A 27,893-nucleotide genomic window follows, 5' to 3' on the forward strand; every position below is an offset into this window, starting at 1 on the left:
TCCTGTACACCAGCAATGAACAAATGGAAACTGAAATTTAAAACACAGCATCACTTATACTAGCCCCATCTCCTGAAATGAAATACTTAGGTAATTCAGCAAGTATTAGGTAAATCTAACAAAATATGTACAAAATCTGTATGAGGAAAAAACTACATAACTCTGACAAAAGAAATCAAAGAATTAAATAAATGGAGAGAGTCCATGTTCATGGAAAGGAAGACTCAATATTGTCAAGATGTCAGATCTTCCTAACCTGATCTATACATATAAATTCAATGCACTCACTTCAAAATCCCAGCAAGTCATGTTGTAGATAGACAAATGGATTCAAAGTTTATACAGAAAAGCAAACAACCCAGAATAGTCAACACAATACTGAAGGAGAACAAAGTTGGAGGACTTGAACAACACAACTTCAAAACTTAATATAAAGTGACAGTAATCAAGATAGTGCAGTATTAGACAAAAAATACCGAGAAATAGATCAGTGAAACACAGTTGAGAGCCCAGAAATAGATCCACATAAAGACAGTCAATTGATCTTTGACAAAGGAGCACAGGCAATACAATGGGTATTTAAACTGGGCATCTATATGCAAAAAAAACAAAAAAAATTTTCATCTAAACACAGTCCTTACATTCTTTAAGAAAATTAACTCAAAAAGAATCACAGACCTAAGTGTGAAATGCAAAACTATCTATAAAACTCCCAGAAAATAACAGGAGAAAATCTATATGACCTTGAGTTTAAAGATAACTTTTTAGATACAACCTCGAAGTCACAAAAGAAATCACTAATAAACTGGATTTCATTAAGACAAAAACTTCTACTCTGTGAAAGACACTGTCAAGAGAATAAGAAAACAAGCCATAAACTAAGAAGAAATATTTGCAAATGACCTATCAGATAAAGGACTATTAGCCAAAATATTTTTTTAAAAAACTTAAAATGGAACAAAAACAACAAGAAACCCAATTTAAAAATAGGCCAAAGACTTTGACACCTCACCAAAGAAGATCTACAAATGGCAAATATGGAAATGATGCTTCATATCATAAGTCATCAGGGAAATGCAAATTAAAATAACAATGAGAAAGCCTTCCACTTAGAAAGAATCTCCCTGAGGTGTGCCTGGGAAGCTCAGTCAGTTAAGCATCCAACTCTTGATTTTAGCTCAGGTCCTGACCTGCCAGTTCACAGGATTGGATAGGGCCCTGAGTCCTCAGGCTCTGTGCTAACAGTGTAGAGCCTGCTTGGGATTCTCTCTCTCTCTCTCTCTCTCTCTCCACCACCCCCAATCACACTCACTCACTCTCAAAGTAATTAAATAAAGGTTAAAGAAAGAAAGGAAGGAGCTCCCTGAAGTGGAGAAGGAGCCCAAAACGGACTGTGGAGAAAGTCTCCTTCCTTTTGGTCTGGTACCAGCCATCAGTGAGGGTGTCAGGAGATTCAGTTAAACAATTTTCAGAAAATATTTATAGCAGGCTGATAAAACTTCAAGATCTTAATTCCTTCCAATCAAAAAAATAAATCAAACCACACATTTTGATTGTGTGTATAGGTTGTTCAACTAAAGGAACATCTACTAATTTTTTAATTTAATTAAATAGTGATTTATACTACTACATACCCATTAAAATGACCAAAATCCAAAACACTGACAACACCAAATGCTGGTGAGGATGTGAAGCAACAAGAATTCTCATTTGCTAATGATGAAAATGCAAAATGGTATAGCTCCTTTGGTAGAGGGTTTGTCAGTTTCTTATGAAACTAAACATACTCTTCCCATACAATCTAGCAACAGCACTCCTTAGTATTTGCCCAAATACAAAAAAGCCTGCACATCGATGTTTATAGGAGCTTTATAAATAGGGAATGTAGCGTGAGCCTACTTGACAGGAAAGATCTGCTGAAAGTCAGAAGTTTAAGAAACTCTTCAGAACTGATAAGGACATACCACATAGGCAAACACCCAGCATAATGATCATAACTCAAAATCCCCTATGAAAAAAAGCAAATTAAGATTCTGTGAGACATACATCCTACCTACCCACATTTTATAAATGCTTAATTTCCAAAAGCATCAAAATCTTCACTCTACTTATAAGCTCCAATCCATAACTGTAAAAAAAAGACTATGCTATAAAGCTGAGAAAATGCAAGCCACAACTGTATAAAGCTTAAGCCATTCCTGTGACCCATCTCGGCAGATTGACTTTCCTATTTTGTATTGACTTTGGGAATATGGGAGCTGCTCATCTTGAAGCCACAGGGCACTGGTCCTGAAAGTGAGTTCAAAGAAGTCTCTAAAACGATATCAGAGATTGCTAACAACCAAATTAATCTACAAATAGAACACAGAACCGTCTGGTACTGGGGTTAACGTTTTATAGTAACCAAAATCTGCTTTCTTCAAAGTTTTAGTTATTTAGTGATTTTAGTGACAACAGGCCTGCAGAATATGCCAACAGGTAGCAAAGGCTAATATTAAAAAAATCCTTACAGCAAAAACCAGAAGAGCATAACCTCTATAAAGTACTGTTCAGCAATAAGAAATCTTAAAGACCACTGACCTGGTCCTCCTCTTCATCCTCATCCTCTGCCAAACGTTGCCTGCCCACTTCATACAGCCTGCATACTGTGTCCATGTTAAGAGCATCCATGCTGCCTTGGTTCTGAAATAAAACACCCAGTCCACAAAGAGCAGTTAGTTTTCAAAAGGCCCACATCTACATCTCAGTTATAACTTGCACCCATGTACCTTGACTCTGTAACTGTGAAAGTTTCTAATACCCCAAGTTCTTGAACTAACTCTGAAAATGTTATACCCAGGCCACAGAAAGGGAAAGAAAACAGGATGAGAGGCTTTGGCAGAGTGAGCAATATAGGCAAAAGAGAGACCACCATCCTTGGAATGAACCTGTCTTCCTCTGGCAAGAGATCCAGACTCCTTTTAAGAAAGGGATCACAGTGAATCCAAGATATTAGAAGATGGGACTGTCCATGTTGTTTTATACTGGAATTTTCTTGTTAATATTTCTCTTACAATGGATATCTCTCCATCAAGTGAGTAGGTTATCAATGATCTACTTTCGGAAAATGCATCAACTTTAGAACACATCTTAGGTCAGAGGAAATGCCTGTAGTATAACTTGAAAATGGTCCTAAAGATCAAAAGAAAACAGCAGGGTTTCTGCTAGCTCCCTTTACCTCAATGACAGCAAGATAGCAGTCTTTGGTGTCTGTACACAGGTCAAAGATGTTCCGTTTCACATCAATGGTTGCTAGAAAACAGAATGTGACAAGATCGGGATTAGACTATTGCTGTGACCTTAAAACCAACTTTTCCTCTAAGGGAATTTCAAGGTGATTACTCCTAAATATTTCCGTAACCTCTTGGCTTTTCAATGAAAACTTACAGAAAAGGGATGAGCTTAAATATGGAAAACCAAAACATGACAAAACGAACAATGTCTGCCCCTTCAAGCTTACCTATAGGTTTGTAGTCAGTTGCATTAAATGTTCGAAAGGATGATCCAAAAGGGCTTTTCATCCTCTCTTCCATTAAGTCATCCTCATCATCTGCCTGCAACATAGCTAATTAGGAAGAAAGGGAAAAGGGGCCATGGAGCAAAATGGTATTAGAAATCAGAAATATCCCCTATTCACAAGTGCAGAAAATATTAATGGACAATCAAGACTGCAGTGAGTTTCCTTGTAGTAAATTCATTCTGTCTAGTTAGTTCCTCTCAACATATCCTATTCACATACCCCAGACAGTATCCTCAACCTTTCATCTAACTCCCAATAAGTGTTATAACTAAGGCCAGCAACATCACAAGAGCACAAATGCAACAAGTTCATAAGAGTACAGATGGGAAATTAATGCATGAAATTTCTTTCTGTACAAGATATGTTAGGTTCACACTAATTAACACTATTTTCATCAATAAGCTTTGACATCATTTGTGCTATCATTTTCTCTTTTATGTTACAACCTTCAAATGCTTTCCAATTAACATTTGAGAGATATTTCCAAACTAAAAGTATCAAATTAATGAAAGGTGAGAGAAGGGAGAAAAAAAATAATGTAGAGAAGTAAAAAGTTTATTACCTCCATACATCACTGTCCCTGTGTGGTTGAACACAACACGACACTGATCCAGAGCAGGAACTGTGTGTAAAAGATGGAAAGTGCGAAGATCCCACTAAGAAGGAAGTGGTCAAGGAAAACTATTTCATACAAAATTTCTTATATAAATTCATAGGAGAAATTCCAAAATATCTCTTTTTTCCTCTCCTGTGAGATATGAATGCTTTAAAGTAAAGGGGCACCTGGGTAGCTCAGTTGGTTAAGCATCTGACTTCGGCTCAGGTCATGATCTTGCAGTTCATGCGTTTGAGCCCTGCATTAGGTTCCAAGCTGATAACTCAGAGCCTGGGGCCTGCTTCAGATTCTGGGTCTCCCTCTATCTCGGCCCCTCCCCTACTCGTGCATGTGCTCGCTCTTGCTCTCTCTCTCAAAAAAAATATAAAAAATTACAGAACTAAAAAATAAAGTAAATGCTTTCAAGGTAAAACAAAAGCATACAGAATGCATATTACTGAATAACATCCCTGAAAAATCTCCTATGGTATCCTTATACACATGAAAGCTACACGAGCTCCCTTCATCTCAACAGCAGCACTTCATTTTACTCTTGTGACTTCTGTAGTGCAAAAGTAAAATCCTTCTGAAGACATGAAAACCAATTTAATACTTGGAGAAGTACAAGGTAGGAATCTGGTGGTCACTCTTCTCAATACAAAGAAAAACATGCTAGTGAAAGTTCATTGGTAATTACCAACCGCTGGAGATTAACACTTCAAATTAAAGGAGAGGCACCAAATTATTACCTGTGTGGATACTTTAACAGGGTGTTGAAGGAAAGATAAATTATTTTTGCATCACAAACTAGATAACAAATGGTAAATAAGACATGGATGTAAAGGATACAATCTCAGTATTAATGATGACCTCCAGCCCATTTGGATGGAAAACACCACTGATATTCATGTTGAACTTGTCAAACTTGTGAATGGCCTGTGCAGAGCGGACATCCCAGAGGACGCCATCATTTAAGACAAGATCATCTGTAGGATTAAAGGTGGCACAGTTCCTCTTGTAGTTGTTGGCAAGATCTGGGTTAAACAGAGTCAACAGCTTGTTGCCAGTCTGAATATCATAAATCTTTAGAGAAGAAGGGGTGGGAAGAGAAAAATCAGACCAATCCATCCACTGACAAATTGAAGAGATGCTGTGTAAAATAGCTCTCCATGCTTTTCAAATCCCAACAAAATTACAAAAGCCCTAATATTGTAGAATACCTGGAAAGTATGAAGACTACACCCATCCAACCAATGTTTAGTGCTTTGGTTCCCATTCAAGGTTTGAAAAGTCTCTTTCTCACAAGAAAACGAAGAGAGAGATGGCAATAAGGGTAAGAGAACCCTCTTCTATCCCTCCCCCTTTCAAGAAACAGAAAATGTTTCTATGACAGAAACTGAGAAATTCAGATGGACTGACCAATAATTAACCACAGAATACTAGTAAAGGGCCACTTTTTGAAGAAAGGCATCAATGAAATGCCCCTTTCTCCTTAAAAATCTCCCAATACACATATTTTAGCCCTACAATACTACAAGTTCCAAACTATACAATGTGCAACCCACGCAGAGACCAGATCTTTCCCATCAGCTTACAGACATGCTGTAATATTTCCAATCTTTAAAAAAAATCCTCCTTTAATACAGGAACAATAAGGAGACACAAGAAAACAATCAAACAAATCAAGACCATGGGACAAGACAACTAGCCTGGTCTCTTCAAAAGTCAATGTCATGAAAACTGGAGAAATGGTTCTTGGCTTTAAAACATTAGTGAGACATAACAACCAATGCAATATGTGAATCTTGGCTGGATCCTGGTTCAAAAACAAAAACAAAAACAAAAAAAACAAAACAAAAAAAAAGCATTTGAAATCAAACACATGAGGAACAACAGGGAAAACTGAATATGGTACAGACTTTAGATGATACTTGGGCATTACTACAGATTTTCTTATATTTGATAATAGAATAAAATTATGTAGTAAAATGTCTTTATTGCTAGAATATACATACTGTTAAGACTTAGAAATAAAATGTCACGTTTGCAACTTACTTTCAAATAATTGAAAACACATACATACATATGTATTTATACAGGAAGAAAATATGGCCAAATATTAAACTGATGAATCCAGGTAGTAGGTACATGTACTATGCGTTCAATTTCTCTACATATTTTAACATTTTCAAATAAAAAGTTTGAGAGAAATCCTTTCACAACCCCATATTCCCACCACCACCCTCTACTACACCCCACTTTTCTGCTTTGTTTCTGCAAAAAACACTTCAGAAGACTTGTCTCTACTCAGTGTCTCCACTTCCCTGTTCTCTCATGAGAATAAATTCTCATCCCAGTGCACAAAACTAGCTCCTAATGAGGTTAACAAGAAGATCCACATTGTTAAATCAAAGGTACTTCTCAATTCTCATCTTATGAACTCGTCAACAGTTTCTGACCCAGTTGATCAATTCTTCCTTGAAAAGATCTTCCCTTGTCTTCTGGGGCATATCTTTCTCTTGTGGTCTCCTGCTGCCTTACTGGCCATTCTCTTTGGTCTCCTTCCCAAGTCCCTCCTCACATGGCAAATTCGAAATATTGGCATATGCCAGGACTCTGTCCCCTCAGTTCTCTAGCCTCCTTAATGATTTCATCTAGGTTCATGGCTCTATCAACACCTGAATAACTCCTATATTTATATCCCCCATCCCAGACCTCTCTCCTGAACTCCCATTTTGTATATTCAACTACCCATTCCCTACTTGAATATCTAATAACAAACTTCATGTGTCCAGAACCCCTGAGCCCAGCTACATCACTTCTTATCACCTGTACCATGTAGTCCTGGGCCCAGACCCATTGCAGTCCTCACATGTGGGCTGGCCTGACATACTCCTAACTAGAAAGCCTGCTCTTGCTTCTCCCGGAAACCAGACTCATACTTTAGGAACTTTACATCTCATCATGTGTCCTCTGCTCAGCCTCCAGTGCCTGCATCTCACTCAGAGAAGCCAAAGGTCCTAACAACACCCTATAAGATACTAGTATGATATGTGTCACCCATTCCCCAACAACACTGACCTGAGCTCTCCCCAGTCCTCCCTCTGCCACCTCCCAAGAGCTTTTCCCTCAGTCTTAAAACATTTTTTCCCAAGACATCTGCATGACACTTCCTTCAAAACACTCCTAGGGCGCCTGGGTGGCTCAGTCAGTTAAGTGTCCAACTTTGGCTCAAGTCATGATCTCACAGTTCCTGAGTTCGAGCCCTGTCAGCATGGAGCCCAGTTCGGATCTTCTGTCCCCCTCCCTCTTTGCCCTCCCCTACTTGCGCATGTGCACTCTCAAAAATTAAAAACACTCCTTAAACATCACCCTACCAGTGATACCGATTATCCTAGATAAAAGAGAAGTCCCTCACACCACCATCAAGCACTTTCTTTTTTTTTTTTTAATTTTTTTTTTTTTTAATTTATTATTTCTAGGAGAGAGAGAGAGAGACAGCGTGAGCAGGGGAGGGTCAGAGAGAGAGGGAGTCACAGACTGAAACAGGCTCCAGGCTCCGAGCTGGCAGTCAGCACAGAGCCCGATGCGGGGCTCGAACCCACGAACGTGAGATCATGACCTAAGCGAAAGTCGGACGCTTAACCGACTAAGCCACCCAGGCTCCCCACCATCAAGCACTTTCTAACTTTTACTCTGCTTTCTTTTCCTTGGCAGCACTTACCACCTGACATATCATGTATTTGCTTCTCTACTTATCTCCCCAGTGAGGCTTTATAAAGGCAGGGACTTATACTTCATCTAAAACTTAGTAAGTATTTGGAAAATCACTCTGTGCGAATAACACCTGTCTTAAGTTGTCAGATTAGTTCATGTTTTGTCCCACATGGCTTAGAACTGCTTTATTACACTTCTATATTCTATCTGGAAAGAATTTCACTAAGTAATTTTTTGCTGCCCTTAGGGCTGCCCTTTAGTCCAAAATTTTCATTATAAGCAAATGGGCATAATCAGCTTAAAAGCAGTATATTCTTAAGTACTTACGTGGGCAATGTCTCCTTTTGTACCTATGACTCGATCCTGAGAATGCTTACTGAACTCAACATAGTGATCTTCTGTGAAGGAATGCCTACAGACAGATAACAAAAGTACGTAAGTGATGGACCTTCAGGAAATACTCATCAAACTGACTGAAAATAAACATGATTCTGAGCCTCCTGCCTGACCATACTCATCTAAGGATTCTCAACAAACGAAGAGGAAAAACTGTACACTTAAAAGTTTTAAAAAAATTCTCTCCATCAGTCTAACCAAGCAGATCCAAAAGAATTAGTTAATTAGCAGGAATTACTTTGTTAAAAAAAAAAATAACAGGACACACGTCTTTGAAACGTACCCCAGCAAAGAGTGTAACTATGTATATATGAACATGAGAAATTACACAGATATGCCATTTTGAGCCACAGATGAGGAAGAGAGAAGTTAGCAATAACTCACAGCATTCATCTTTTCCCAAAAGGCTTCAAGTTGAAGAATTAGATGAAGGGAAATATAAATTAGATAAATTGTAGAACAGAAAGACTCAGGTTATAAAAATACATACATACTTCATATCAAATACTGATTTCATTCCCCAAAGTGCAGACAGAGGCTGGCTCCAAGTAGCAGATGTCAGCAGTAAGGACCCATCCTAAAAGAAGAAGGAGGCCCAAGGTAGGTAGTCACATGCTTATATAAATGTCATCTGCCTGTAACATTTTAAAATACAAGCTCAAAAATTGTTGTATTATATCGAAAATAAACTACGAAGAACCAAGAAGTGTTCAAAGCTGCTGGAATTTAAGTATGTGCACATGCAATGTCCTAAAAAAAATACCTAAATTTAAGGAAAGACTAACGCCTAGAAGGAAAGACTAACGCCTTCTGACCTAGTAACAAAAAATACAATACTTCCAAGGCTAAGGGGGAAAAAAACTTGGAAAGAATTCAAAGATGGTTCCACCTTTCTTAATATTTGGCCATATTCCTCATTATCCCTCACCTGAAATATCAAGTGAAAACATTTCTCAGACTTTCCTAGCTAACAACTCTTCACATTTTTTCAAAAACAAAGCCCAATAAAGGCTGAGTCTCCTTTACTCTAAAATCAGGAAAATTATCCTTCTCATCTTAACAGTCCTGACTTTTAGAAATAAAGGTGTCAATTCCATCCACACAATACTAATAAACCATGACCCACTAGAGCCATATATAATGCTTTTCTCCTAAAAACTCACAGTACATTGAGATTTATTTCTGACACAAAAAGAAAACTTCTGTGATCATAGTTCCATCTGAGGCAAATTAAAAAAAAAAGGTTCACACATACACATACCACTGTTAGAAGACGGTTGGCAAACTTTTACTTAAAGAGCCAAATAGTAAACACATTAGGCTTTGTAAGCCATATGGTCCGTATCACCACTACTCAACTCTGCCAATGTAGCACAGAAGCAGCCACAGACCGTATATAAACAGACAGGCATGGCTTTGTTCCAATAAAAGTTTATGTACAAATTAACAGCCAGCCCACAAGCCCATAGTTCACCAATTCATCAAAGATGAATGAATGAGAACCACCTAGAAAGGGACTCTTACCCTGGAAGGTTCAAGATGTGTGATAGCCGAGTTGTGACAGTTATAGCTGGCCTCCTCCTGTCCACTAAACACATTATAGAGCTTCAACTGCCCAGTGCAGGTGCCAAGCATCAGGAACCGCTCCCGTGCTGAGAATGCACAGCAAGTGAAACCACTCTCATCCTCATTGGCTTCCCTGAACACTGAAATAGGACGGAACCTAAGCAAAAAAAAAGAAGAAGAAGAAAAAAAATCAGAGACAAACAATGCACAAGGACTCCAAAAAAAGAAAACTTTGTTAAAAGGATGAAAGAAAGAAACAAAAAAAAGAAAGAGCATTTATGTTTCAAATGGCTTCTTCCAAAATATCATAGTGACCTTCAGTGGTTCATTTTAAGTGAGAGAAAAGGACCTCCACTTCCAAGTTTTAACAATAACAAAAGTCTCCATATTTAAAACTTGTGATCCCCTCATCTTTATGTGAGATTTGTAAAGAATCAGAACAGGAAACAATTGGACCAGCACAAAAACAAGTTTGGGAGTCTAGTTAGGGACAGCATGTTGCATGGGTTCTAGAAAACACTCTAGTTGTAACAAGAATACAGAGTATCCTTATCCTAAAACACAGAGTATCCTTATCCTAACAATATCCTAACAGAAACAATAACACAAAGAACCCCTGGTTGATAAAAGGGGGTACAAATTGCTCATGTATTTACAAAAAGTGACAATCATTGGTATTTCAGACCAACAAATAGTCCAGCTTTCTGGATTCATCAGTATACTGCTATCACCCACACACTTCGATTTAAATAGAAGAACCATTCCAATTTCCAGGGAGTGAGGTGGCCTCTCCTTACCTGCTAAAAATAAGGTGCCTATCAAAGCATCCGCCATCCACCCCTCCATACTTTGGAAATGATGCCCTGCGGTTTAGCCTTGAGGTAAAGTTTATTGGCGCTTGCCGCCTCTGTTTTGGCTCAGGACATTGATGAGGAGTAAAGAGAGAGAAAGGTGGGCAGGTGGCAACTGGGTTCTTGCAGCGAGCATGCTGCTCTCTAAGATATTCTGTGATGATACTGTCCAGCGTAGGTGGGGAAGGAAGATGTCTGTCCAACTGCTTTTTTATGGCTGGGCTTTGGCTGTAGGCGCCATGGTCCGACTTCTGCCGCAACACTCTTATTTTCCTGCCATTGCAGGGTGATGGCCTCTCTCTGATAAAACTGATCCTACCAATCAAGGGGGAACTGCCTGCATAAGATGGGCCAGGCAAGGCTAGTGAACCCTGGGGGGGTCGTGGCTGAGGATGGGCAGTGGGGGCAGGAGGGGCAGAGGCACCCACAGAAGCATGGCTGCCCAGTCGAGTTGCAATGCCATTGGCGATGCGAGGTGTTCGGGGAAGAGAGACAGGAGAAGCAGCAGCAGTGACTGGAGTGAAGGCAGAAGAATGAGAGGCGGCAGTCATGGGCAAGTCAGCCTCTTTCGTCAGCACGGTCGCTGTTTCCCCAAGCCCTTTAGAAATGAGATGGTTTCGTATCAACAGAAGCAGCTCTTTCTCAGGGAAGGAAATCCTTGACTGGGCAACAACATCTGCTTTTTGCAGTCGTGCCAGAGATACATCAGTGCCAATGAGAAGAGGCTTTCCTGACACTCGTTCAATGAGCTCAGCAGCATACTTGCAGAACTTGACATGGTCACTGCGTTTGTCCTGCAGCACAGGTTCCTTCATCAACTGCTGGATCTGACAGCTGCTGAAAAGGGGTAGTTTGCTGATGATCTGCCGGACAGTGCTACTGCGAGACAGGCCCACAAGGGCCTTGCAGGCCAGAGCCCTTATCTGGTCTGCATCAGTGATGGGCATCTTGATGGACAATAAGGACAGGAGCACCTTGATGCCATTGTTAGACTGGACCACATTCCACATCTTGGCCAGGGTGTGCTCACTGCTTTTCGGAGTCTGAGGCAGCTTTCTCCGAGGAGTTCCAGAGATAAACTTGCCAATACTGGAAATTCGGTTATCCGGGCCACAAACACAATTGATGATAATCTGAAGTGCTGACTTCTGAATTTCAGCATCATGGATAAAAAACTCACCCTCGGCCACTCCCAAAATAATGCTGATACCTATTGGGGAGAAATACAAAACATTTTATATTGTTCTTCAAAAAACTAACAGCCAACTTCAACAACTGTTCCAGAGTCAAAATTTAGACTTCAATTCATTTTATTCCACCTGAAACTACTATACTTTTTTATTAAAGGACAAAGAACTTTTTGAATAAAATACAATCAGTTCTACTACAATATATCTTCATGATGCAATACTTCATATGCAGTTGTTAAATAGGGGAATGTGCTATTACGTGGAAGCTACCAGGATCACGTGCAATTTTTCCTGGGTTAAGGGGAGCAAAAATAGCAGGAATAACTTAAAACCTTTAGCAGGAAAGGAAAAAGCCCTCAGCCTGGATGCCACATGGCATCAAGAACCCTTTCTGCTATATATGAAAGAAGTTAAAAACAAGTGGCTGCACCCCAAGACCCACAGCCAGTCATACCACTTTCCAAGCTCACCTTAGCAGGAGCCCTTACCAGCCCTGTTCTTAATACAATGCATTTCCCTTATGTTCTTATGTATGATAGCTTCTGTCCATTCTGAGCTGCTTGCCAATTACTGAGTTAGGGCTCAGATTACAAAGTTGCTTTAAGTTCTCTACTGTCTGCCCTAACCCATTTTTCCCATAAACTTCCTTTTTAGCATGAGATTCTATAGAGTACAAGGTTTTCAAGAAAGAACTTATACCATCATAGCACATGTATCACTTAGAAAACCTGAGTTCACCAACACAACAGACTCCCTTATATAGGGGCACCTGGGTGGCTCAGTTGGTTAAGCATCCAACTTCAGCTCAGGTCATGACCTCATGGTTCATGGGTTGCTGCCTCACATCAGGCTCTGTGCTGACAGCTCAGAGGCTGGAACTTGGTTCAGATTCTGTGTCTCACTCTTTCTCTGTCCCACCCCCACTTGTGCTGTATGTGTGTCTCTCTCTCAAAAATAAACAAATATTTTAAAAAATAATAATAAAAAAATAAAAGTATACGGCACAACTTAGATGGGACAATGCATTCTCCACTACTACCTTCTGTTCTAATATCAGGTACACAACTATGGCCAGAATTGCAAAAGAAAACAAATCCAGACCAAGCAATCCCAAAAATGGAAAGGTACAACAACCTACCTACAGTGGAGACGGTGGAGCCAGCCTCATCCAGCACATCCACTGATTCTGCCAACTGTAGCTGGATTTTTGGCACAACAGTGAGAATAGCCAGGACATCCAAAGCAAAGCGCACAGTGTCATTCCTGGACAGGAAAAACAATTAGTCAAATGGAAACTAGGATACAGTCAAAAAAAACAACAGTTAAATGACAGAGATACAGAGGCGCCTTGGTGGCTCAATCAGCTAAGCATCCGACTTCGGCTTAGGTCATGATCTCACGGTTCCTAGGTTCAAGTCCAACGCTGGGCTCTGTGCTGACAGCTCAGAGTCTGGAGCCTCTTTCAGATTCTGTGTCTCCCTCTCTCTCTGGCCCTCCCCTGCTCACACACACCATCTCTCTCTCTCTCAGAAATAAACCATTAAAAAAAAAAAAAGAGATACACAATACATCAGAACTACTATCTGTGTGGCTGTCCCTAGCCAAGACATGAAGAGAGAATTTGTAAGTCACTATGACATTACTTTCAAAACAACTTTAATTTAAAATTAAAGACAAAGTTGTACTCTCAATCTTTTGGTGGGAGTACAAGTAGGACCCTCATTTTGGGAAAACAATCTAGAAAAAGGAAACAAGATTCTAAAAATGTGCCTAAACTGTAGCTCAGGAATTTTGCCTGGAGAATTTGTCTTAAGGAAATAATCAGAAATACAAACAAGCACTTATGTGTTAAAATGTCCATTATCACATCATTTAAAATAACAAAAGAATTAGAAAACTTATACAGATAATAGGAATACTTGTGTGTTAGGTTATGGTACATTCATCTGATGAACTACTCTGCAGCTTTGTTTTCAAAGAACTCTAAAGGACAAGGGGAGAGGCTTAAAATACAACATTAATAAAATAGAAAACATAAGATATAAGAAATCTGACAATACCAAGTATTGATAAAAAGGCAAAGAAATGAGAATTCCCATATCCTACTGGTGAGAGATAAAAATGATAAAGCAACATCCAATAAAGAGGAAATGCAGGCACCCTACAATCCAGCTATATACATAACCTTAAAGAGACCCCAAAAAAGGTTTGTGGTATCATTCGATAGCAAAAAGGAAGTAACAAACACTAAATGTACCTCAATAGGGTAATAAACTAATATAGAAATACATGAGTTCAAATAAATATCAACTATATACATCTCAAAAACATAAGGGTAAAAAAAGCAAGTTGCAAAAGATGCATACAGAGTGACATATAATTTAAAAACACACAAAATATTATTATATTGTTTACACACACACATATGTGTGTAGTATAAAAATATGAATGGAGAGATATACTCCAAATTCACTGTGGGGAGGCAGAAAAAGGAATGGAGAAAGAAGCAAATAATGCCACCACATGCCAACCCTATGTATTGAGTAGTTGTTATATTAGTCACTGAATCATTTCATTAAAAAGATGAATTTGGTTAAATACTATGATCTCAATTATGTATATTTACACACATTATGGAAAAAAAATCGAGAAATTAACAGTGGCTGAAAATCATTTCCTTCTCTAAGGTTCTATATATTCTAAACAGAAACAAGTACTTAATTTTTAGAAACAAACTTTAAAAAAATATTTTTATGTTCACTTATTTTTGAGACAGAGAGAGACTGAGCATGGGTGGGGGAGAGGCAGAGAGAGGGAGACATAGAACCCAAAGCAAGCTCCAGGCTCTGAGCCGTCGGCATAGAGCCCCACATGGAGCTCAAACTTGTCAATTGCAAGATCATGACCTGAGCCGGAGTCAAACGCTCAACCGACTGAGCCACCCACCTGCCCTAGAAACAAACTTTTATTCCCAATATATTCCCAGTATATTTATATTTTTTTAGTAATCCAAATATGAATTTACCACTTAAAAAATGTATTTATAACATTCCTAGTTATCTTCTGAGCTTTCATCATCTTTTCAACAAAGTTCAAGTAAATATAATAACCTACTTTAATACTCTAAAGCAGTGGTTCTCAGGGTGCCTGCACCTCAATTAAGGGTCTGACTCTTGATACTGGCTCTGATCATGATCTCACAGTCATGATCTCAAGCCCCATGTTGGGCTCAGCGTGGAGTGTGAAGCCTGCTTGGGATTTTCTCTCTCTCTGCCCCTCCCCACTCACACTCTCTTTCTCAAAATAAACACTTAAAAATTAAACAATAAAACACAGTTCTCGAAGTGTGGCTGGGGGACCCCAGTGATCTTGAGACTCTTTCAGAAGGTCTCGTGATATAAAAACTATTTTCTGGGTGCCTGGGTATCTCAGCTGGTTAAGCGTCCTGGTTTCGGCTGAGTTCGTGGTCTCCAGGTTTGTGGGTTCAAGCCCCATATCAGGCTCGTGGAGCCTGTGTGAGAGTCTCTCTCTCCCTCTCTCTCTGCCTCACCCTGGCTAACTCTCTCCTTCCCTCTCTCAAAAAATAAACTAAAAACGAAAAAAATTAACTATTTTCATAATAATACCAGGATGTTAGTTTCCTTTCTCACTTTCATTCTCTCACAGGTGGCTACTAGAGCTTTCAGAGGCTATGTCATGTGTGATGTTATAAGAGTGAAAACAGAAGCAGATATGAGATATTAAGCAGACATTTAAAAACCTTGCTGAAATCATCTGGTTTTATTCTGGAAACTTTTCATAAAAAATGCTAACATGTAATGGGTTAAGATTATTTTTTTAAGTAAATTTGTAAGTATTTTTACATTTTCTCAGTTTTACTTTCTAACTGTTAAAAATCAACAGATTTAACACTAAAACAAAAGTTCTTTGGGGTTCTCAATAATTTCTAATACAATAAAGGGGTCCAGAGACCAAAAAGTTTCAAAGTGGCTGCTCCAAAAGTTATCTCCCTAGATTTAATATCCTGGCATTTCGCAAACAAGACGTTTGCACCCTAAATAAGGTGGTCTTGTCTTTATGACAATGGCTGGATAGGGAAAGAAGGGAAAGAATCTCTCTTCATAAACTTTGTTACTGTATTCTCTTCAGATTCTATCTTTTCCAAAATAAAACTTTCATTCTCTGATATCACCCTCAAATAGAATTCACCCAAACTCTTGATTCTATCAGCTGTCCTTTTCTGAGCCTCATCCTGCTGGGCCTTGAATGCTTTTAACGGAATTGTGAAAATCATAACAAAAGCAAAAAATACAGTTTTCTATGAAAGTAGATTATATGTGGCTGCTAAGCAGTAGAGAGATGGTTAAAGTCTAAGTACCAAAAAATACTGGACTGCAGTCTCAAGAGAGGACTTCAAACCCACCTCTGCAGCTGTGTAAATTATGTAACTTCTGTAAGAGCACAGAAGTTGTTCCCCATCTATTATGAAGTATTCATAATCATCAAAACCATAAATATAAACAAGCACTCTGTCAATTAAAAATATTATCTTCCTAGGGCACCTGGGTGGCTCAGTCGGTTAAGTGTCTGACTTCAGCTCAGGTCATGATCTCGTGGTTCATGGGTTAGAGCCCCTTACCAGGCTCTGTGCTGACAGCTCAGAGCCGGGAGCCTGCTTCGGATTCTGTGTCTCCCTCTCTCTCTCTGCCCCTCCCCTGCTCATGCTCTGTCTCTCTCTCTTTCTCAAAAATAAATAAGGATTTTAAAATATTAAGAAAAAATATACTATCTTCCTAGGNATATATACACACACACACACCTATAATATATACACACACACATATACACACACACACATACACACACACACACACACATATACATATTATCCTCTTTAATCTACTCTCTCAGATTCACACCCAAAATTCCCAAAATTTCAATTCAGTTCAACAAATGTTTGCCAAGTATACACTATATATAAACCAACACCAACTTAACCAAAAGGCAGACTCTAACTTCATTTAAAACCTCTCTCTAATCCCACCTTGCATAATAGGTCTTCCAATTGCAGGCAATAGAAATAAGCTGCAATAAGAGTTGAACACAAGAAAGTTTGAGGAAGACTTCAGCTGGTTCCCAATATAGTTGCGCTGGGCCATACTCTATCAAAAACTCCATCATTTCCACAATCTGTTCATGAGTATATGAACACGCCTATAAGGAGAGATACATATTATTAAAGATATCTATTACCTGCCTGATACCGTCCCCATCACAGCTCAACAGTCAACAAGTTTTGATAAATCTAAGTAATAATAACTTTCAAATTCCACAATTGGGTCAACAGCCCACAAATGAAATAACAAATATGTTTTACCTTTTATTTATAATTAGACTCAGAATACATTTTGCCCAAAAAAGACAGCAAAATGTTCAATTTGTTGGTACCTATATTTCACAGCTTGAAAAAGAAGAACCACATAAAATAACTGGTTTCTTTTCAATCTGTGATTTTTAAAACACATCTTCATTCCAAAAGACATCAAGCAAGTTAAAAAATGACAGAGGAGTAACAGACATACCCTTTCAGAAAAACAATTTCATGCAGAAGGAGGCAGGATATCTAGTACTATTCATAGAAGAAAGCCCTTTCATACACACTGCTGTTCTAATATCTCAGAGAAGCAGCAACTTACAACTAGGAGAAAAACAAGTCCCTGATATATCCATGTTCAAGTATTCTGCCTCCACACAGGGCAAGTACAATCCAACAATGTACATACTGCATAAACTCCACTGACCTGAATGAGTGTTAGGCCCAACAATGCTACAATGGTTAACAACTTTTCCTTTTATGGCAAGATCCTCTCACCTTGTACGGGGGTTGAGGATGGACAAGAATGCCACCCTCAGTCCTCTGAAGTGACTGTTTTACTTGTTCCAATTTAATGGCCAGGTGAGCCTCAAAGTACTTGCGCAAGGCCATGCAGGTATGTTTCCCAGTTTGGCGGCTAGCAAATATTTCATCATCACTCAGAAGTGCACCCTGATCTTCCAAATTTAGAATCTCCAAAGTACTGATCTATTAGGAAAGAGACAAAAGGATGGGGCAAAAGGGAGGGAAGGAAAAAAAAATAAAGAAAAAAGTAAAAGGAGGAAAAGGATTACAGTAAACTTTTATGTTCAACAAGACTGACAAACATCAAAGCATATTTGTCTATACAACATGTTAAGAGTTGCCATATATAAGCAAAACATTAAACAGTTACTGAAAAATTATAAACCTTGTAATCACGTTGAAAGACATTAAGCCACAAAACCACTGCTTTTAGGAAGATCAAGATTATCAACACAATTCCCCCTATGAGATTACTATATTCAAGGCAAGTCTACAATGGCACAGAGTCCTCTAACCACTTAAGAGAAACCTGTGAATGCAGGGAGGTAAAAGACTTCATTCACAAAGAGTGATAACAAAATTCTTCTAGTCAAAAGCTTCTTCTTGGGGTGCCTGGCTGGCTCAGTTGGTGGGGCAAGTGACTCCTGATCTCAGGATTGTGAGTTCGAACCCCATGTTAGGTGCTGAGATTACTTAAAAATGAAATTTTAAAAAAAAAAAAGAAGCGTCCCTCTTCAACACTACTAAAAGGCAGCCAAGACAAGCAAGACCCCTACGTCTCACAAAAAGAAACTGTTGAGAACCTCACCAAATTCACCAGACGACGAAGACCATCATAGCGGTCAAAGAGCTCCAACACAGCCCGGAAGGAGAAGCAAATTGAGAAAAACATGGTAGCATGGCAGCATCCTGAGGCATGAGAACATTCCATTAACCACAGGGTATAGTTCACCACATCAGACAGAACATTGTGGGGATGCATACAAACCTGCAAAAAATAAAAATAAAATCGTTTTTAAAAATTTCAGGCAAAAGGGAGAGAGGCAAACCATGAGAGACTCTTGAATGCTGACAAAAACTGAGGACTGATGGATGGGGGGGGGGGGGATGGGCATGGAGGAGGACACTTGTGGGGATGAGCACTGAGTGTTATGTGGAAACTAATTTGACAATAAACTATTTGTAAAAAAAAAAAAAAATTTCAGGCAAAGGGACCTTCAAAAGGGATGAAAAATTTCTAGCTATCTGTGTAGAATACAATGATCATTACTAATACAGTCATTTTGAGTTTAAAGCTTAAGTTACAAATGAAATTCTATAACACTCTATTCCAAGCTGAAAACCCTAAATTTAGATACTTAAATTTGAGCTATATTTACTGAATGCCAAATTTTGCAAATATTTACATCCACAGTGCTCAGTTCCATAGAGTCTCAGTTCCCACTTAGAAGGTAAGAGGGTGCCTGGGTGGCTCAGTCGGTTAAGCATCCAACTCTTTTTTTTTTTTTTTTTTTAAGTTTACTTATTTTAGAGAGAGAGAGAGTGAGAGAGAGAGCAATCAGGTGAGGGAGAGAGAGAGAAAGGGAAACAGAATCCCAAGCAGACTATATGACCAGTGTGGAGCCCAACATGGGGCTCAAACCCACAAACAATGAGATCATCACCTGAGCTAAAATCAAGAGTCAGACACAACCAACTGAGCCACCCTAGTGCCCTCTAAACATCCAACTCTTGATTTCAGATCAGGTCATGATCTCACAGTAGTGAGACTGACCCAGAGATGGCTCTGTGCTGGGTGTGGAGCCTGCTTAAGATTTTCTCTCTCTCCCTCTGCCTCTCCATGCTCGCATGCTCTGTCTCACTCTCAAAGAAAAATTTTAAAATAAAAAAGACGAAAAAGAAGCTCAAAGAGATTAAGAAACTATCCATAGGTGATAAAAGTGACTGAGCCTTCTGATACTAAAGTCTACAAGTTTGTTATCTATCCACTCACTGATTCATTTCACACACATTTTGATGTCTCCTATGGATCAATTAATTCTAAAGCATTCCCCAGGTTTACTTTTTTATCTTAGCCATAATTAATTGTGTATACATACCTACAGATTAGGTTACTATTCTCAAAAGAATACATGCCTTTGCATAATGTTGATCGTTAAGAGGGGAAAAAATTAAAACTAAAACACTACCTTATTAATAAATATGCAAAGATGAATCAAGACATAGCCCAAAAAGAATTTACCAACCTCACTCTACCAGAAGAGCCACAACACAGAGAACATTAGAAAACATTAGAAAACCCTGCAAACAATGGGGACTTATTTTATTATCTCTACCACACGTTTTTTATTAGCACATACAAAGCATCATCTATTGTTTTATAATAGATTGACTCTAAAATCCAAAATACAACTCCATGAACAACATCTGACAAGAGCCCAAGAACTAATACTAATTTAACAAAAATGGCAAAAACTAAATAAAGCCCCCAGACTTCAATCTACCTTGCTTTTTTTTTAATTAAGATAGGAGAAAAAAAATCTTTTGTAAACAATTTTACATTTTTAGAATGCTTTGTGAAAGCCATATATTCATGTTCTTTGCTTCTTTCATTAAAATTGACCCCAACTACTCATTTTTTCTATGAATGTTCTAAAGTGTCTCCTTACCCAATCCCATTCCCAAACTCTAAATGGACTGGACTTACTCTTTCCATGGCATCCTGGTTGTAGGATAGGTAATACAAGCACATGGATACACCAGTTGCAGCCATAGAAGGACGAGGAATTTCCAGTAACTTCTGTACTCCACCATGCGCAACAAATTCTGTGGCAAACTTGTTATGGAGCAGGAGAGATGCAAGGTGCTAAACAATGAGGACACATGTTACTGTGAACAATCTAGAACAATCACAAAATCTTTTCACAAAAAATTAAATCAAGCTGCTAAATAAAAGGAATCCTCTGAAGTAGACAACCACTCCCTCACAGCAGAAATAAAACCAGTCCTGCTTACGGGAAATAAAATCAAAAACAAAAAAAAAAAACAAAAAACAAAAAAACTTTATGGTATGTGAATTATATCTCAATAAAGCTGAGGGGAAAAAAAAAAAACACTTAAGATTACCTAACATTCCCTTCTAACACCAACACTTTTCTTTTTTTAATTTTTTTTTAATGTTTTCTATTTATTTCTGAGAGAGAGAGAGAGAGACAGTGTGAGCAGGGGAGGGTCAGAGAGAAAGGGAGACACACAGAATCCGAAGCAGGCCTCAGGCTCCGAGCCAGCTATCAGCACAGAGCCCGATGTGGGGCTCGAACCCATGAACCATGAGATCATGACCTGAGCCAAAGTCGGACACCCAACCAACTGAGCAACCCAGGCGCCCCCACCAACAGTTTTCATAAAGGTAAAAAAGAAAAAATGAAAAATACTGCTATAAATAATGACATAATCCCACAATCATCTTATCATTACCTAGCTTCCATAAAGGATTTTTCTTAACCTTCCCATTTTAATCCTTTTAAATATAATCAGCTCTGTGCTCTAGTTTTGGCTCGGGTCTAATAAAATATCAAACTTTGCCTTCTCTTATACTGAACCTCATTATACATAACCCCAAATAACCATCTTCAGCAAACTGGTAAATGTTTGGAACTTATCAGAATGTACAGTAAAAAGACCTTTAAAAAGTATGTTATCTTTAAAGTTTTGCTAACTTCCTGTTCAATTCCCACTAGCCTTTCTGGGTAGGCCTGATCTTTTGGGCAATTTTAAAGGCAGGAAGTACAATGCAAGCAGCAGGCTACTTCCTGACCTTGAACCCAGGCTAATGTGGACAGCGCCTTGGAAGAACTAGAGCTCCCCCTTGTGTTTCTCATGCCAAGGTGTCTTCCAGATGGTGAAGCAGGCACAAAGTACAGACAAGACAGACGGGAAAGCACGTAATTTGATACAAATCTTGCCAGGGTTAATGGCAAAATAGGTATGTACCTTCTTCAGAAGTTCTCTCAAAACCCAGATTCAGATAATCCTCATATGTAATTCATATCTCTTCCCTCTTCAGTCTTTTTGTCTGTTACACAAGCCTGTCCTCCAAGAAGTAGCTAAACCATATATGCTTCCCCTCCAACCCTTAGAAGGCAGCATGTAGTTTTTCTTATGGCCCTACCATAAAGTGGCAGTTCCACTGCCAAGACACGTAGGAGAGAAGAGAGAGTAATAAGCAGGCTCAACCTTTACCAATACAAAGCCTATAACCTAGATCACTTCCCTAATGTAAGCAAAGATTCTACTTTCTCTCCTTATATTGTATCTCAATATAAGGTCTGGTTCTTCAAATGACTATATTTTAACCCATTTTTATTCTAACTTCAACACTCTCGTCTATACAACTGAATCTTCCTTTTGAACAAAAGAGTACATACATATCTTTCTACATTATTTCTCCAGAAGAAAGATTTCTTGTAACTTTTCTCTGTTCACACTTAAATCATTTTCTTTAATCCCCTATGTGATTCTGCATGGAAACAGTTGAATAACGATACCCATTATAATTCCTCATACATAATCTATGGAAATAGCAACTGCCCAAATCCCCTCTTCCACCATATCCTATTCAGGACAGGATGCTGCATCTGAAAGCAAGAGCTTTGGACTATAGAGAACTCTGACTTCTAGCTGCATTCCATTATTCAAAGTATAATGAATTTACACACACACACAAACACACACACACACACACACACACACACACACACACACACTGCATCCACATACAGGGATATATGTTATACAGGCTATGTGTGGCCTTCTCCAAATTTAAAGTTTCTGGGATCTGAAAGGTAACTTTCCTCATTTCTATTTCATTTCAGTATACTCTGGAACTGTGCTGTCTGATGCAATAGTCATTAGCCACATGAAACTAATTTTAAGATAAAAATGCAATGCCTCAGTGACATTAGCTACAATTTAAGTGCTCATACAGCTAGTAGTCACTGTATGAAAAAGCAGAGAAAGAAAATTTCCACCATTACTGAAACTTCTATTGCGAGTACAGCTCTAGAATATCAAAAATAAAGCTGTTTTTTTCTTTTTTTTTTCCTTAAAGTTGTAACTTTAAAGAGCCAGGAGAGCATCACTTCTTTTTTCAGAGGTCTTTTCTGGAACCATTTCTCAGAAAGAAGACAATACTCCTTCCTTTGTGCCCCATACTTTTTTCACAACATCTATAATACCTAAAAGAAATCACAGGCTTATATGATTGTCTCTCTTAACCAAACCATGAAGATTTGATTTGCCTAGCCATCACCATCCCTGACTTTAGCCTCTACTACAAAACTGTAATCATCAAGACAGTATGGTACTGGCACAAAAACAGACACACAGACCAATAGAATACAGAACTCAGAATTGGACCCAAAAGTGTACAGCCAACTATTCTTTGACAAAGCAGGAAAGAGTATCCAATGGAAAAAAGACAGCCTCTTTCACAGATGGTGCTGGGAGGACTGGACAGCAAAATGCAGAAGAATAAAACTAGATCATTTTCTCACACCATACACAAAAATNTGACAGATACCATATGTTTGTACATATAGGAGAATTAGGAGGAAGTTAAAGGAGGACCATGGGGGAGAAGAAAGGGGGAAAATAGTGGGGGAGAGGGAGGGAGGCAAACCATGAGAGATTCTTGAATGCTGAGAACAAACTGAGGACTGATGGGGGTGGGGGGAATGGGATGGGGGGTGATGGGCATGGAGGAGGGCATTTGTAGGGATGATCACTGTGTGTCATATGGAAACCAACTTGACAATAAACTATTAAAAAAAAAAAAGATTTGATTTGCCTAATACTGTAAACATCACAGAAAGGTACGCTGTTCATTTGTTTCCTGTTGGGTAGAACTGTATGATAACCACAATGTTATTCATTCAATTTACCTCTCTCCATTCAGATTAACTTAATTATCACAGATAAATATGGATTTCCTGGGCTAGCTAACCTGCCCTCCCCTATTTAGTACCTCTGCAACTTAGGATCATTTACCTCTACTGAATTTAGGTCTGCCTCTACTTCTTTACTCATTTTCCAATTTATATTTTGTTCACCTAGATAAGCTAACATCACACAGTATGTAAATAATTAAGAATTCAGAAAAAGTAGTGTTGGCTGACAGAGAAATATTTAAAAAGTAATAGGATATAAAGTACTATACACACAGTTATCCATTCCTATGCAGCAAAAATAACTGAGGCCATCCCCAGAACTAGATCCACTTTCTACCTTCATATTCAACCCTATAGGACTCCCAGATTTCTGTGAAAGTACTTGGTAAGCCTCTTCTATTCTATCGAAATAAGAAATTTTCAATTGTTACTATTTTGACACATCTGGCAATGAAAATGCCCTGAGCGATAAACCTCAGAGATGCTATACACCAAAACACATGAGTACATTCATGTCAATAAAACACTCAGTACCGAACATTTTAAAGAATTTTACCCCAAGTGGAGAACCTGGATGGCCTAGACAGTGGAGTGCGCGACTCTTGAACTCAAAGTTGTGAGTTTGAGACCTATGTTGGGTATAAAGAGTACTTAAAAAAAAAAAAATCTTTAAGGGGTGCCTGGGTGTCTCAGTCCGTTAAGCATCTGACTTTGGTTCAGGTCAAGATCTCACAGTTCGTGGGTTCAAGCCCTGCGTCGGGCTCTGTGCTGACAGCTAGCTCAGAGCCTGGAGCCCATTTCAGATTCTGTATCTCCCTCTCTCTCTGACCCTTCCCTGTTCATGCTCTCTCTCTCAGAAATAAATAAAACATTAAAAAAAATTTTTTTTAATCTTTAAAAAAAATATTTTTACCTTGAGTGCCTCAAATGTAAGCAGGACATCATTAGTCTGTTTCAGGTCAATATAGAACATCATCAATTCCCGTGATCCAAGTTGCATGAATATGGGAAGTAACTGAAATGAAGATAAAAATAAATCTTAACACTGGCTTTATTTTCACATATTTGCTATTCCATTATGAAGACAGAAGACTTTAAAAAATGAGGTACCCTCCCCCACTCCTTTATAAACATACAAACCCACTTTTATCAAATAGACCTATATCTGAAGTGACCTAAGACTGTACCAATAGCATAAGACTTCACCAGTTTGAGGCAAACACTTTTCTCTATTAGAGTAAAAACTCATCAGCGTTTTCTTAGGCATCAGGTAGGCATCAATGCTACCTAAAATATCTCAGAAAGAAGCACAATAGTCCCAGAGTGTGAATAGCATTCTTTCCAATAAACTTACCTCCTGATATTCTCCTAGGGGGGTCAAATACTGGAGAATAAGTCGCTGCTCAATAGCAGGAGTCATAGGATAAAGAGTATAATTGGTGCCAATCACCCAAGGGGACATTTCTGACCAGCTGCTATTAGATAGCTCAACAAACATGCGATCTGGATCAGATGTTGAGAAACCCAATTTCTGCTTGGCTTTCCTAAAACTCTCTCTGTCACCCTGTTTTCCTGACTTGTTTTTCCTCAATCCTCCCTCCTCAGGTTTGGCTGCTGAGTTCACTCTACTACTGGTCTTGTGGCCTGAATCAAGATGAAAGGAGATCTCCATGTCCCCAGAGGCTTCCTCTTGTTCGCCATCCACTACATCTACAGCCATGTCACCATAGTCCATATCTACAGCTTCTTCATCCAGAGGCAAAAGGGGTTCAGAGGAGAGTTTTCGCGGGCTGGGACGCTTGTTTTCCTGCCGCAAAGCCACTTCCTGAAGCTGTAGCTCCCTCAGTCTTCGAAGTACTATTGCCACCTATTAACAGATATTGGAGTAAAAGGTCTTATTTCTTCTGCATCTTAATTTAAATGATTCTTAATAAATAATTCTTATTTCCATTTAAAGAGAACTAGATCCTCATTTCAGTATCTGGAAATGGCAAAGATTTGATAAATACTTTGACCTAATTCCTACAGCTTGATGAAATTAACAACAGCTAAAAGTCTCACTCCTCATAAAACTTCCCAGAGAACCCAAACTATATTTGCACATCACACATCATTCATAGCTAACCTATCTGGATCAAGCTGGACTGGACCATCACACCTCAAGAGGCAGACACTAGACATATTCATGATTATTTTTTAATATTTTAATGTTTGCTTATATTTAAGAAAGAGAGACAGTGCACAAGCAGGGTAGCGGCAGAGAAAGACAGAGACAGAATCTGAAGCAGGCTCTGAGCTGTCAGCACAGAGCCAGGCACAGGACTTGAACCCAAGAACTATGAGATCATGACCTGAGCCGCAGTCAGATACTCAACTGACTGAACGAACCAGGTGCTCCATTTCTTTTTTTTTTTTTTTAATTTTTTTTTTTTAATGTTTTATTTATTTCTAGGAGAGAGAGAGAGACAGCGTGAGCAGGGGAGGGTCAGAGAGAGAGGGAGTCACAGACTGAAACAGGCTCCGGGCTCTGAGCTGGCAGTCAGCACAGAGCCCGATGCGGGGCTCGAACCCACGAACTGCGAGATCATGACCTAAGCGAAAGTCGGACGCTTAACTGACTAAGCCACCCAGGCGCCCCTTAGGTGCTCCATTTCTTTAAAAATGTCTGAAAATAAAACATGAAGGTTTCTCAAACTTATATCTGTCGTAAACTGTATTGTTAGATATTGCCATCTACATAATTATATAATCTATTTTTCAAGTTCACTACTTTTTCACTTTTTAAGTACTTTTTTTTTTTTTAATGTTTATTTTTGAGAGAGAGAGAGAGACAGGGTGCAAGCAGGGGAGGGGCAGAGAGAAGGAGACACAGAATCTGAAACGGGCTGACAGCACAGAGCCTGATGCGGGGATGCAGGGCTCAAATCCATGGAACATGAGATCATGACCTAAGCCAAAGTCAGACACTCAACCAAAGATGCAACTTAAGAACTTATTTTTTGAGCCAATACTAGAATGTAGCATTATGCTTAGTTTAAAAAAACAAAAAGAAAGAAATTATGTCTTCAATTTACTTTGAACTACATAAAAAAAAAAAGGAATGGTGGATGAATAGAAGGAAAGGTGAATGGATGGATAGATATGTACTAAGTATAGTAAAACGTTCACAATTTAAGTGGTATGTATATAGCTGTTCTCTGTAAAATTCTATTTTGCTGTATGTTTGCAAATTTACATAATCCAAATGTTGAGAAAAGAAAGAGAATGCTGCTATTCTTTATCCAGTATAAACAATCATGATCCTTGATAATATAAAAAATGGCTATTTTCAAGTTAAAAAAAAAGTAAAATAAAAACTATTATAAAAGTAATCTTGAGGGGTGCCTGGGTGGCTCAGTCAGTTAAGTATCTGACTACTGATCTTGGCTCAGGTCATGATCTCACAGTCTGTGAGATCAAGCCCAGCACTGGGCTCTACACTAACAGCGCAGAGCCTGCACAGGATTCTCTCTCTCAGACTCTGCCCCTCCACAGCTTGTGTGCTCTCTCTCTCTCAAAATAAATATACAGACTTAAAAAAAAAGTTATCTTGAAATGTCAAAATTACAGCTGTACTCCAGTACCATGTAATGAGTAAGATATATCTTTTCAAGTTCAGTTACTAAGAAAAGAACTTGTGAATACTCTCCCACCTTATACAGATAGTAATTCTAACATAGTTCTTACCAGCTGTGAATTCTCATCCCTATAGTTGGCAGCAATGTCTTGATTCTCCATAGCACCTCCTAACAGTCCAGTAGAATACGTCCTCAAAGGCTGATCAGCCTCCCGGGCCCATTTGAAAAGATTCTCAACAATTCCCTCCTATAGTAAAGGAAACGAAATAGTATAATTCAGCAAAGACCGTTTTCATAATTAAAGATATAAGCAAATATTTCAGTCTTGTGAAAGAATGTAAAAAACTTTTTTTTATAGTTTATTTTTATTTTTGAGACAGAGAGAGACAGAGCATGAGCGGGGGAAGGGCAGAGAGAGAGAGGGAGACACGGAATCTGAAACAGGCTCCAGGCTCCGAGCCGCCAGCACAGACCCTGATGCGGGGCTCGAACCCGTGAACTGCGAGATCATGACCTGAGTCAAATTCAGATGCTTAACCAACTGAGCCACCCAGG

The 27,893-nt window shown here is 38.8% G+C and overlaps 1 protein-coding gene across 2 annotated transcripts in view; it reads right to left on the reverse strand.

Annotated features, from left to right (window-relative positions):
- Positions 1–27,893, reverse strand: part of DCAF1 (DDB1 and CUL4 associated factor 1) — an 84,530-nt gene that overhangs the window by 20,228 nt on the left and 36,409 nt on the right. For both annotated transcript variants that reach the window (XM_077763372.1, XM_077763371.1), the window contains exons 6-22: positions 27,448–27,585; positions 25,076–25,588; positions 24,635–24,736; positions 20,481–20,639; positions 18,582–18,761; positions 17,747–17,956; positions 16,919–17,088; positions 13,013–13,137; positions 10,631–11,894; positions 9,792–9,990; positions 8,762–8,844; positions 8,199–8,283; positions 5,004–5,237; positions 4,122–4,215; positions 3,500–3,604; positions 3,218–3,291; positions 2,581–2,682 (exon numbers count right to left, since the gene is read on the reverse strand). In XM_077763372.1, the coding sequence (XP_077619498.1) occupies positions 2,581–2,682; positions 3,218–3,291; positions 3,500–3,604; positions 4,122–4,215; positions 5,004–5,237; positions 8,199–8,283; positions 8,762–8,844; positions 9,792–9,990; positions 10,631–11,894; positions 13,013–13,137; positions 16,919–17,088; positions 17,747–17,956; positions 18,582–18,761; positions 20,481–20,639; positions 24,635–24,736; positions 25,076–25,588; positions 27,448–27,585 (3,837 nt within the window). The remainder of the gene's footprint in view (positions 1–2,580; positions 2,683–3,217; positions 3,292–3,499; positions 3,605–4,121; positions 4,216–5,003; positions 5,238–8,198; positions 8,284–8,761; positions 8,845–9,791; positions 9,991–10,630; positions 11,895–13,012; positions 13,138–16,918; positions 17,089–17,746; positions 17,957–18,581; positions 18,762–20,480; positions 20,640–24,634; positions 24,737–25,075; positions 25,589–27,447; positions 27,586–27,893) is intronic.

The sequence above is a fragment of the Crocuta crocuta genome, unplaced genomic scaffold, assembly GCF_008692635.1.
Source record: "Crocuta crocuta isolate KB4526 unplaced genomic scaffold, BGI_CrCroc_1.0 scaffold1079, whole genome shotgun sequence".
In the NCBI taxonomy this organism is placed as follows: Eukaryota; Metazoa; Chordata; class Mammalia; order Carnivora; family Hyaenidae; genus Crocuta; species Crocuta crocuta.